General features: G+C 46.3%; 1 protein-coding gene across 1 annotated transcript; it reads right to left on the bottom strand.

Moving 5' to 3' along the window:
* Nucleotides 1-9,562: 9,562 nt before the first annotated feature.
* LOC119224906 (transcriptional activator protein Pur-beta) lies at nucleotides 9,563-12,652 on the bottom strand. The gene has a single exon (XM_037482375.2). It carries the CDS (start codon nucleotides 12,569-12,571, stop codon nucleotides 11,633-11,635), a length of 939 nt encoding a protein of 312 aa, XP_037338272.2. The 5' UTR covers nucleotides 12,572-12,652; the 3' UTR covers nucleotides 9,563-11,632.
* Between the last annotated feature and the right edge of the window lie 619 nt (nucleotides 12,653-13,271).

Below are 13,271 nucleotides of genomic sequence, written 5' to 3'. Positions count from 1 at the left end.
TCGGGAGTCCTGACTCACGGGTTCGGGAGAACGGAGAACGGTCATTTCCGCAATAAGAACGGCAGCTGACTTGATGACGTCACCTAATACGCTAAATGCTCTCGTCCACACAATAAGGCGTATTGAGAAAGGGCCATGGATTCCTCTCACTTGTATATGAAGATGTTTGTCATTTTTTGGTCAAATCGTGTTTTGTACATAGTATAATAAATGTGTGTGTTTCTTTTTTTTTAACCCTATATACCTTGTGCTTGTTTATCTTCAGCATGTGGGATCTCATGCACAGCAGCTACACTCACACAGACACCGAATCCAAAAAGCTATGTATTCATTAAGTGGTTTTAACCTTACCTGTGAATTGCAAGTCCCATAAAGTATGGTCTTTATCAAAGGGAATGGTGAGGGGAGCTTTGTTTACCGTGGCTGTTATTGCAGGAGCAGCTGACCCCATAACTCGACCGTGTTTTCTGCCTTCAGCCTGAACTGCTTGGTGAGGTGCTCCCTTCCTCTCTGGACCGCTGCTGCTCCAGTTACTTTAGCCCCCCCCCCCACTCCCCATGGGGGCCGGCTTCCCGGTTTATTGCACAGCCTGGAAAGATATCATCATCCGATGGCCTTTGACCTAGCATTCCAAACTCTTCCCGTCTGTCGAGGGTTTCTTTTTCAGAACTAGTTTCTTTTTTTTGTTTTTTTGAGTTGATGCAGGAGAATGATCCCTTGGCAAAAAATCACGGTTCCATTATCATACATATTTATCATACATGTCTATCTGATGTCTCAGCCCGTCCATCCGCCCAGGGGCAGACAGGTGCATGCCGCAACCACCTGACGGCAGAACACTCGATGCCTCCGCACGTCTGTGGGAGGAATTAGTCCGAACTATGTGGTAGAAACGAACGTCGCGTCGGCGGTATCGGTGCGTGATATTGTTGGTGAAATGCAAGTGATTAATGGCATTCGAGTGCAATAAAGGACTTAACAGACAGCCCCTGTTTGTTAGTGATGATTTGATTGCTCACTAAATGTCAATTTAAATTGCAAGAATTTAAAATATAACCCTCAAGTACACAGAATACATAACTAACACGAATAAAGCCGAGTATCACCGGATCAGAACAGGACGAGTCCCGGTGGGATGATTTGAATGAGAACTTTGAATATACGTGACAAATCCCGTCCCCCAATGATTAAAAACCGGACCATTCTGTATTTTTTTGGGACGGTGGGCAACCCTATTAAAGCCCCCCCCCCCATCCCACAGTCAGATGATCTGCAAGCCGAATACTCATCTGTTTACAGACACCGGTATTCTTTAAATGTGTTGTTAATAATATTGGATGCATTTACCGCCACGAGAGAAATGGATTCCACTGAATTTAGAAAAGGCAAAAAAAAAGAAAGTGTCGTGAGTTCATCTCCGGTAGAACAGGCTTCGCGTTACTGTAATCGCGCTGGCGCACTTTCAATGAGCCCGCAGCGCCTTGCGTCACTGGCGGCGCGTCTGCGGCTATTTAAAGGCATTGCCGCAGCGCTGCGCACACCACTCCGCAGCACTGCGCACACCACTCCGCAGCACTTGGCCACCACCGACGGTAAGTGACTCCTGGACCGCGCGGTGTCGAAGTGCGTCTTTGCGCCACTTGTTGCGCCTCGCTTTTTGCTCTGCGGCGTTTTCACCTTGTTCATTTGCACAAGTGAAAAGCGCCCAATTGATCCAGTGTCTTTGTGCGCTTTGATCTTTTTTTTAAATTTTTGTTGGAGCTGCAGCAGTAATCTATATTACTTGGACTTTAACCTCCGGGGGAGTTTGCACTGCACAAATAAAAGGCTTCACGTCCCACACGTTGAGGTAGAAGCCAGATCAGTAGTTTTTTATTCAAGGTAACAGATATTTTTCTAAATGAAGTTGCCAATACTCGTTTCAATTGGTAAGACGTTGTACTTAGACTTAGACTTTCAGTTTATTCGTTCCTTCATTGGCAGAACTTCTGCAACTTTAGCGAGTCGTGGATCGGAGTCCCGCACATTGTTTTGATGTGGAATTTTCAAACATAAATGTGGTTGAAAGTGGAGTTCGGGTGAATTTGAGTACGATCATTTGAAGCATTGAAGCTTTGAAGCTTTGCAGCATTGCTTTGCGGCATTGGAGACCGTCGCTGTGCTGCGGATGGAGCACAGCGACGGTCTGCTGCTGCTGACGGTTTTGCGCTCCTCTCCCTCTCAGAACGCCACCGAAGAGGCAACATGAGCAATACCGACATTACCAGGAGTACGGCCACCATGAAGAATAAATCCGGGGAGTATCTGATGGGCCATTCATCGGGGCTGTATTTCAAGGCGGTTCAAGGTGAAGCCAGTAAAGGTAACGAGTTCAAAATCACTAAATCACTTCTATACAAAGGAACTGACTCAGTGCTCCTACCATCATCACCTTCATTTAGGTCTGATGTTGAATTATTATGGATTACGTCGCATAATGTTTTAAACTCACGTAATCAATATGTTTGTCTGCTTTGCGTCCTCAGTTGCTTCGGTGACCATATGTCGAAAAGGGGATACGTTTGCTTTTGGTTTCCAACTACGTGATTGTCTTTATTACCCAATGGTGTCTGAAGACAAGTTGACGGTAAATATAATCATATAAGTAAGGTATATGTCCAAATCTATGCAATAAAAAAATTGAAATTGATTGGACACTCGGAGTGAAGTAATGCACTTTGTTGTTTTGTGTTTGTTCAGTTGGTGAAGGATCCAGAGTTGTCGAGCGATGCTTTTTGGTTTGAGAGGGAGAACCTTCATTCTGATTATTACTCTCTGCGATCGGTGGTCACGCCCCAGAGACGCCTGTGCCGAGGACATCCCATTAGGCTCGAATCATCGGGGGACTTTATTGAGATCACACACATCTGCAACCACGAGCAGGTATGTCTTCCTCATTTTCCCAAAAGCTCTTCTGTTTAGTCCTTAGTTCACATCATATACCAGATCTACATCATGTCCACACATCTTTATCTTAGCAGCATCTCCAGATTTGATCCTGACCAGTCACCATGATGGTAGCGTGCCGCCATTCACACTTTGAACTGACCCTTCTTCCCTGTCTTGTGTGTTCGCCACTAGGCTCAATCTTCTTCCTCGTGACTCCAGATCTCCGGGGGGAAGTCTTCCTCATCTACGTGTCTTCATTACTAGCAACTCTTTCTTATTCTTATTATTGAATCCATGTCACCGGGTGTAGAAGCCCACTTCAGGTTTAATGTTGCTTCCAGTGCAAAAGAGTGTTTTGGTTGATGTCAATTTTATTTTCTCCATTTTTATACTGTATTTTTTTTGATAATCTTTTAATAAACTTATGTATGTTGAATGGTGGTCGTGTGTCCAGTGTTTTAGAGAAGTCCTCAGAACATGATGAAGACGTACTCAAGTGAAAGTAATGTGGAAATACATCACATTACACATTGTAGGAGCCATACATCGTTTTGATTATTCTTTTGTATTATTCTTTCCTTCTACATTGTTTGTATGTGTGCGTGTGGTGTGACGTCATTTGTATCCACGACACCGTAAGGGGGTGTGGTGTGTGTGTATATTAGTGTGTGTCTGTTCACCTGTGGGGGCGGGTTGTTTGGAGCATGGCTGCAGGGTGAGCATGGGGAAAAACTTTCTTTTGACCGTCAGCGTCACTGTCATTGTAATCGTCATTGTCATCACCATCGTTAACGTCATCGTCACTTCAATGGAGTTTCTTGTGCTTTTGATACTCACTTGACCAATAAAATGCATCCGGTAAAGTAAGCGATTGGCGTATCTTTTCTCGGTGAAACGAAGTAATAAAGCTAACATCAAAATACGTCAGTGCGACGCGTCATTAGTATGATCCCCTCATGCCTTAGCCTGCTGCGGCTTTTGGATATTGTTTATTGTGTATAAGCCGCTACACACATTATGTATAACTATAGATCAGCTAAATGTGTATTTATTTATTTATTGAACTCCTGTATCTACCTCTGGTTTGATTCATACAATTTATCCTATTAGATAATAAAATATATTCATCGTATATAGCCCCTCAGTCCTGTTAGATCTCACTAACTCAGAAGAACTACTTACTACTACGAGTTACTGTATAAAGTGGAAGTGAAAAGTTGCATCACCGGAGTCACTCTCACTCACCCTCAGGGGGAGTTATTGTCGACTCACTGTTTCAGTTGTATTTAGGGATCCCAAAGGCATCCGGCTCATCCCAAAAGAACTGTCTTCCACGTCGTGTCAGCTGGACATTGGATATTTGGCAGGATTTGCACGGGGAAAAAAAAAAGAAACTTAACGTGTTGATCGAAGGTGTCTGAAGACATTTCTCAACAACTTACCCTTTGTTTGCGAGAGATTGCATCAGGGATCAGTCCTTCATTGTTTTTTTTCGGGGGGGTTGTTATGAATCATGTAGAGTGTGAGTGGAGTTCAGATTACAGATACAGATTTACTTGACAGATTGTATTGTGTTTCACAGTAAAACGTTGAACGGGGAGGGAGAGCAGTAAACCAATAACAACACTGTTACCTGAGAGCAGGCTCCACCTGAGCTGCCCACAGGTTCGTGATGTCATGCGCGTCAACTTTACACTTTACTTCCCATTTCACAGTTTGCAGCTTACTGAATTAGACTGTTGCTCGTGTGGAATAGCAGAGCGCCAACCCTCGACTCCACATGCAGCCTGCAGGCCTCACCCTCGTTGCATTAGTTTGACGCAGGAATCAAATTCCTGAGATGGTTCTCACACAAACTGAGACGGAGCGCACACGTCCTATTGGCCCCTCCGAGTTATGTCGGCCTTCTGATTATATTTACTGCTTTCTGCAAATATATGATATGTTATATCAAGAGTTCTCTGAGTCCTCCAAGTCCTGCGTCCTTTTTTCTGGTGTTATCTTTCTTATGCAAGTTTCCTATTTCGTCATGTCACTTAAATATTAATAATAATGATAACAATGTAAGGGCTGCAACCATAAAACCACTTCAAATATGATCGTCTTTGTAATTAACAAGAGATTGTATTTGTTTGAATGTGCAAAGGGACTCGACTGATATTTGTATTTGTACTACACAGTGACTGTTACGTCGTTTCACATGTAGTAGAAGCAATAAGAAGGTGAGCAAGAACCAACGAGCCGAGAGACCGATCCATTGACAGGGTTCATAAAAGCAGAACATATATTTTACATGTTTTTTGCTGACGTTGGAGGTGGGGGATTGGTATTTTCTTAATGAAGAATGCGTGGTTACGCCCTTGCTTGTAAACAAATATCGTTCACGTCATACTAAACCTAGTCACGTGAAAGTGTATGAGGTAATCAAACCATTTGAAAAAGGATCCAAAGACTCGTACTCGGCAGACGAACGAATCGATTCGTTCGTCTGCCGAGTACGAGTCTTTGGATCTTTTTCACGAATCGATTCGTTCGTCTGCCGAGTACGAGTCTTTGGATCCTTTTTCACGAATCGATTTGTTCGTCTGCCGAGTACGAGTCTTTGGATCCTTTTTCACGAATCGATTCGTTCGTCTGCCGAGTACGAGTCTTTGGATCCTTTTTCACGAATCGATTCGTTTGTCTGCCGAGTACGAGTCTTTGGATCCTTTTTCACGAATTGATTTGTTCGTCTGCCGAGTACGAGTCTTTGGATCTTTTTCACGAATCGATTCGTTCGTCTGCCGAGTACGAGTCTTTGGATCCTTTTTCACGAATCGATTCGTTCGTCTGCCGAGTACGAGTCTTTGGATCCTGATTCACGTGACCTGCCTAGGCTCAGCGCTGGTTTTAAGACAAAACTGAAAGGATTCATTTATTTCCCGACTCGGTCTATATATGTACGAGTCTTTGAACGACTCATGAACGAATGACTCGAAAAAAAGATTTGTTCTTTTTACTGAACAAGATTCAAAGAACCGAGTCATTTAAAAACTGACGAACTTCCCATCACTAGTGCGTACGGCCCGCCGGGTGACAGCCGCGACCCGTCAGCCGGTCGGATTATCAGCAGCACAGCAAACAACACACCCCCCCCCCCACCACCACCACCTGCCCGACCAGATAAACGAGTGTTGGCATGACCAGTTGTCATTTTTATGTTCTTGGCTGCTGCTGAATGTAATGTAGGACATTAAAAGATACATTGGCCCCATTGCCTTAAATGGACCAGCCAACACTTCCACAGACATTATTTCAGCTTTAGGACGATTTATTAAAATTACAATGGCAATAAACATCACATGTCTGTCACGGCACAAAGTATCTGATTTGAATGCGTTCATTTTTGTCCGCAGTTCAAGTCAACATTGATATGATTTGATTGATTTGATTTCAGGGTCAAGTTAATATTGACTTGAACCTTAACTGCACACAGTGCTTTGGGCACGAGAAAGTTGAATACACAAGTCCTACAGGGGCATCTTATCTCTTTATGGTAGACTGTGTGCCTTTTTTAAAATATGTTTGACTCACTAAAAACGATGCATGCATGCTGTCAAGAAATGTCTAACTTGTTGACACCCCAAAATGTGACTTTGCAGCAAACTAACCCAGGTCTTGCTAAGTTGCCAATGACTGCAGCTTTTCCTGTTTCGATCTGCCACGCGCAGATTCTAAACATGACAGGCCTTCTGCGCCCTACTGCCCGAGCTAAATGCTAACATGCTCACAACAAACAACTTGGCCAATCGCACTTCACCGATTGATCGAAAAAAACAAAGGCTCGTGAGGCCTCGACATCGCCGCCGCATGGCGCCCTGGGGCCCCCGGAGGCCTCACATGCTGCTGGTCTGATCTATGCTGCTGACGTGTGGCGTAGAGGTGGTAGTGCCACTGCGGCTGAATTATGAGACTGAAGATCGTATTGTACAGTAGACGAGGAGGATTCCGTGGATCCGTCAGAAACCACGTTCAGGAAGCACCGGCTATCCAAGCGTGACCTCACGCGAGTGCAGAATGCAATTTGATTAGGCAATGAATACAGGATCATTTTAAGTTTATTTTGGTGAAGCTGCATGATGACATGTGGGCGAGGACACGTGCCAGCTTCAATCACGGTGTGATTATCGGGGAGGGTACATAATCTCCTTTGCATGTGTGTGTGTGTGTGTGTTTGATCCCAGCACTTCAGATCTGTGGAATCCAGCTGATCCTTTTTTTTCCCCCACTCGGCGTTGGGATGACGATCAAAGTCACAGGCGTAGTAAACGTAGTTTTCCCCCGATGCGTGCGGCGGGGAGCTTCCCTCACACATGGCAACACGGACTAAAAATAGCGCAGAAGCCCCTGGTTCGCCGCTGAGGGGGCTGTTTGTTGGGGAGGCGAGGCGGTCCAGATTTGATGTGTGCCATCGCCTCGGTTACCTCACACTTTCCTCTCCCGCCTCCTCCTTAAAACCTTCTTCGGGCATCAGCTTTGTTTTTTTTTGGTTGCTCTGATTGCCAGTGTCATGGGTCCCAGGAATGGTACCACAACACCAAAAATGAATAGTCTGTAGGACAGATAAAGGTCAGCAACAAAAAATGTACACTTGTTTTTTGCGGAGTGAGCTGGAGTCCCGCCCTAAAACAACCTGTCAATACCCGCATCAATAGTTCCTCCTGATGGATGCAACTCCTTCCTGGCACTCCGTACGCTCCTTCTACATATTAAATTAATTACATTTTTGGGTGTGCAGCGCCAGCGCTCGGCTGACCCCGACGGCCCCCTGTAGGATATTAAAAAAATTAATGGACGACCAGGTTCATAAACTAACTATGAATAAAATGCATTTAGTGTTCACCAGAATACAACCATCATTCTGGTGATATGTATTCAATAAAGTAATGAGAATGTTGTAAAACCACTGTCATTTTGAAACTGTATTCAATAGAATAATACCAATGTACAGTTGTACTCACCAGGAGACCACTCCCAGGGGGCGTGGTCACAGACTTTCACACCTTTGCTGATCGGTATAAATACCTGTAGGCAGCCATTGTTCTAGAGTTCACGGGTCGTAGACTACAGACCTTCACTAGGGACGGTCAGAGGACTCCCTGTGGCCTGTTTGTGGTTTGTGGAGAGCAGCGGCTCCTCAGCTGAGATGTTCTTTTTAGCACAACACCTTTTCCTTTAATTGTTCATTCCAAAATGTCTCCCGTGTGTCTGGTGATTCTTCATTTTTTTTTTTACATAACATCCCCCCCCACTGGGACGCGATGAGTAAGTTTTATGCAGCCCAGCCCTAATCATCACTCTTACACATAAACACATGAATAACGGTTCACCGAATTACATAACGCATCTCAAAAAGGCTTGTTGTGCGTTAACTTTCTGCCGTGCGTTTCACTCGTTGCCCTCAACGCGCGACTTATTTTGCGCGTGTTTGACTGAAACCACAGAAGAAGACTGAGATGCAAAACCTGTTCATCTGCGGTGCCCTGCACACTTGGATCTTTTACGGGTGGTGGACCCCCGTGGGCAGGTACTGGAAGCGGAGTACGTGGCAGAGGATTCGGCGTCCGACCAGGTGTTGGACCAGGAGTCGCTTTCTACTCCAGGTCCATGACCACAGAGTCCACAGCGCGCGTCATTTTGGTGCATGACACCGAACCCATGATGTAGTTGCAATGATGATTGTCCTTCTACTGCTTTTTTCCCTTAGTCATTTCACATTATTACACATAACTAACTTCTTTGTTTTGGTTTATTTGTATGTCTGCATTAACTTGGGTTGTTACCAACATCTGGTGCTATCAGGCTATTTACTGAGAAAAAGGGTTCAATACTCATTTCACCCGCCGTACGTGTCATCACCTCAAGTTTTCTGTCAGCAAGACTTTCTGTGGAATCAACTTCCTCCGTCTGGGAGGGGGGCGAGATGTTGTGAGCTGGATCACTTTCAGTTCCCTCGGAGATGACCTGATGACCTGCTGACCCCGCACCACGCAGCTCGAGTGTGTCGGACCGCCGCGGTCGCAGCGACCTCTAGTCGCCCCTCTCTGCTTTTAAGAGTGCAACAAGTCGTGTCAAAGTGTGAAAGGAAATATGAAATCACTCGTGATCTTGGGACTGGTTTCACGAACCGGGCTTCAACTCAAAGGGCTGGAAAGGGACTGTTTTGTGTTTCAATCTAACTACACACAAAATGTGCTGGATTTCACTTCTTCTTTTATCTGTGCTTTGGGCAGCTTCTTAAAACAAACTAATAGTCGTCTCCTTGAAACGTGTGTTTTTTTTTCCCCCCTCTCTTTAACTCTTTTTCATTTCAAGGACCAAAATAATGTGTAAATTAGTTGAGAATCAACTCTAAAGTGAAAGTGATAAAAAGACCACTCCTCTCCTGAGCAAAAACCATTTTTAATTCTCGTTGAAAGGAACTTGGTAGAATATTACAGCAGAACACACATGACTGAAACAGCTGCCATTTCACGTAACACAGTACAGGAAGAAGGATGTAGTTCAATCTCATGTGTAATATTATATATATAGTATATTTATGAATATAAAAGAAGGAAAAAAATAACTATTGCTCCCATGTGGGTTTTTTCCCCCCCTCCATTTGGCGTGAATCTGCTGTGTTGAAATAAGTCAACTTCAACAAGAGCTTCACTCACCAAAGGAAGCGGAACAATGACAGTGACATTTTCCCCAGGCTCGGGAACTTTTTTCTTTTTTTTAAATTTGTACTATTAGGCTGTGAGAAGTAAATGTTAATGTTTTCTCATCGCAGGAAATAAAACTTGAAACCGCTTTAAAAAAAAAAAAAAAGGATAAATACCATCGTACAGCACTCAGAATATGCAAAAGAAAAACACGAGGCCGCTCCGCGTAAAGAGCATGCAAAACAATAAAAGGTATCATAGCTTTTTTTTTTTTTTCCAAAGGAGCGCTAAAGACAAAACGTGGATGATTGCAGGTGTTTATGTTCGCGTCGTATGGCAACCGATGGAAAGCCGTGTGAGTAAAACGTGGTAAAAAGGAGTGGACTGGGGGGGGGGGGGGGGGGGGGCAACTCGACGCTGTAAAGTGAACTGGAGTGCTGAGTGTTAACGACAGACTGCTTCAATGAAGTCTATAGAAATTGCTCTAACATACTTTGTAATCAATTTGTACTTGTCTTAATTTCCTCTAAGGAATAAAAGAAACTTTAGGAAAAAAAAGCAGGTAGGAAATATCACAATGGACAGTTGCATCCAAGTTTAGTGTTTTAAATAAGCCACTTTAGGCAGCGTTATCTGATAAATGTCTCACGTTTCCGACACATATTTCAATATATCTCTTTTGAAAAATAATTCTATCTATACTTGACCTTTTAAGTTGGAGGTAAATCTCTTCCAGTATATATATATGTTTCTTCTTCTAAAGTACAGCACCCCATTGTTGATTTGTTTTAAAAAGGACCACATTTTTCTTACAATCAGACTGAATATCCTTCACTCATCAATGGTCCGAGTTCAAGGTCAAAAAGGACCCAAATGGCGCACCTTGGTTATCGAGCTTATGCTTGAAAAATCGCGACCGTTGCCAGAGGCCCTTTAGCTTGCCGTGACCCAGACGACAAAAAGGTCACAGAGGTCAAACGTGGGCTGTTGCTGCGGACGTCTTGGACTGCAGCAACTGGCCGACCAGGGAACCTCCTGAGGGTGATGCACAGGCACCGGTGGGGGGGGCGACTCTAGATGCAGAGACTAAACGAGCCACCTCGCCACGTTTCAGCTATCGGAGGCAGGAGGTTAGCACCGAAGGAGGGGGGTGTGTGTGTGTGTGGGGGGGGGGGGTGTCATTAAGGCTCCTTCGGATCGCCCGGAGACTCTGAATGAGCCGTGTGCTTGTAACAGGTAACCCGTACGGGGACCTCGCCGGGGGGGGGGGGGCCGAGTGGATGTTCCGAGATGCCACGAATGACCCCAATAGCGGCACAGACCATACAGGCTGGGGGGGGGGGGGTGGCAGGGGGGGAGGTTCTGGGCAAGCCTCTCCGTACACGTCATTTTAGACTAAAATACACACACACACAGCCACGGTGGAGTGATTCAGGTGCTCTTACCTGCACCTGCTGGTATGAGGATGCCACACGCTCCCACACTTACATCATCATCATCAAGCAGACCGCAGGTCAGCTCCACCAGGTGACCTCCTACCTTTGGACGTCACCCAGGAAGTGGGTGTGGTCAGCTATTGGGGTATCTTGAGCACTGTCAAACTTAATTGGCTGGCCTAACTATACATGTGAGGTTATCAGATAGAAAATCAATGTATATAGTTATATATAGATATATGTGTATTTAGTTTATATATATATTTATCATGGTGGGGTCTCATACAGGAGCTGACTACTGCAGTCCGCACTCATTTACCTAAAACATCCACCTAAACTTTAGGACACGATTCTCTTGTATAGACAGCATTTTCTCAGTCATATGTATAATATATATATATATATATATATATACACTTGTTTGCATTTTTTTTTAAATTTGACTCCGTTGTTCTAGCATTTTAAAGTTCGATTCGTCATGCACAGAATAGTCGTTCCTCTCTCTCTCTCTCCGGTTATCGCCAGGCTTTGCATCGTGCGGGTCGGCCCTTTCTCCCTTTCCCTCTCTCTCCCCCCCGGCCGTCAATCGTCGTCCACGTCGTCCCCCTCCGACTCCTCGCCGGCTCTCCTCTCGTACATCTTATCCCGGTGTCTCTCCTGGATCTCTTTCATTTCCTCGGCGTAGCGGCTGAACGCCCCGCCGAACTTGCCCCAGGCCTTGAAGGGGATAGTTATGGAGTTCCTGTAGCTGGGCTTCACCTCGCTCACCCGCAAGAAAACTCCGTACTTGTTGGACCCGACGTCGAAGAAGAACCGCTTCGAGTCCACCATGATCGAGGTGCCCTCCGGCAGCTCGCTGTACCCGCCGGCCCCCCCGCCGCCGGCCAGCTCCTCCTCGTCTCCCCCGTAGTCGTCTATCAACTTGGCCAGGGCGTCGCGGAACTCTATTAAGCCCTGGGCCGGCAGCGCGATGGTCTGTCCGGCCTGCAGGCCGGACCCCGGGATTCCGCCCGCGCCGACGCCGAAACCGGGGCCTCGGTTAACGGTCTGCCTGATCCGGAGAAAGCGACCCCGCTGGTTCTCCTTCAGGTCGAGGTAGTATTTTCGGTTCTCGCGCACCAGGAACTCGCTCTTCAAGGCCCGCCTAGGCCCGGTGTCGTCCCCGCCGGACGACTGGGCGATCTGCTCCGGGGTGCTAGGCCCGAGCTGGGCGTAGTGCTCTATGAAATCCCCCAGGTAGTCGCGGAACTCCGCCGCCACGGACATGGAGAGGGTCAGGCGACTTTTCGAGCCGCCGGCCCCGACCTCGGCGATTTTGATGAACCGGCCTTTGGCGTTCTGCTTCACGTCGAGGTAGAAGCGTTTGTTCTGAATGTCCAGTCGCTTCGACGCCAGCTCCTGGGTCTCCGCGTCCCGTTGGTAATGCTGGAATCCGCCGCCTCCCCCTCCGCCTCCCCCTCCGCCACCGCCACCGGTGCTGCTGCCTCCGCCGCGCTCACTGCCACTGTCCCCATCCGCCATCTTCGCCACCAGCAGCCCGTTTCTCTGCGTATCTTTGACCCCCACCACAAACCCCCTCGCCTTTGCTTGCCGAGCTCGCTGTGGATACCGGACGGATGGCTGCCGGGCGTTGATTGGCCACTACGGCTGTCAGTTGCAACGTCAGCTTGGGGGTTTCGCGTGTTCATTCGCCCACCCTCCTGTCAGTCAGTATGACGTGACCTCCTCCTGGATGACTTTCACGTACACGCTGTACTTGCGCTTCATAATAGCGGCCCACGTTGGTATTAAATGCATGCTTAACGCACATCTACATTAACAATATGCCCGTTGGTCGATATATCACCGCCAATATCAGTTCTATAAAGCGTGTAGTATAAAACAATGTGTGTTTGAAAAAGTTCAGAGTGTCGTATTAAATCCAAGAGTTTTCTTAATACGTATGTCGCCTTCTGACTGTGTATTTTGACATTTTTGGGACGGATGCCCCTGGAAGGACACTCTCCTCACTCTGTCCCGCCTACTTGAAAGTTCCGTGTGCAAAGGCAGGCACGATGATCCTGGAAGTGGGGGGATGGGTGGATGCTTTACAAGGCGCCAGGCGATTGGGCACAACAGAAATTTGAAGGAGCAAAACCCAATCTGATTGGCCCTCCAGTATCCCACGAGGGGTTGCTTGCAAAAGATTTGCCAAAGGGTTTATTGTTTCTTTGCTTTCGGG

Source organism: Pungitius pungitius, chromosome 5 (assembly GCF_949316345.1).
Source record: "Pungitius pungitius chromosome 5, fPunPun2.1, whole genome shotgun sequence".
NCBI lineage: Eukaryota > Metazoa > Chordata > Actinopteri > Perciformes > Gasterosteidae > Pungitius > Pungitius pungitius.
This window is presented reverse-complemented; position numbering and strand designations above follow the sequence as displayed.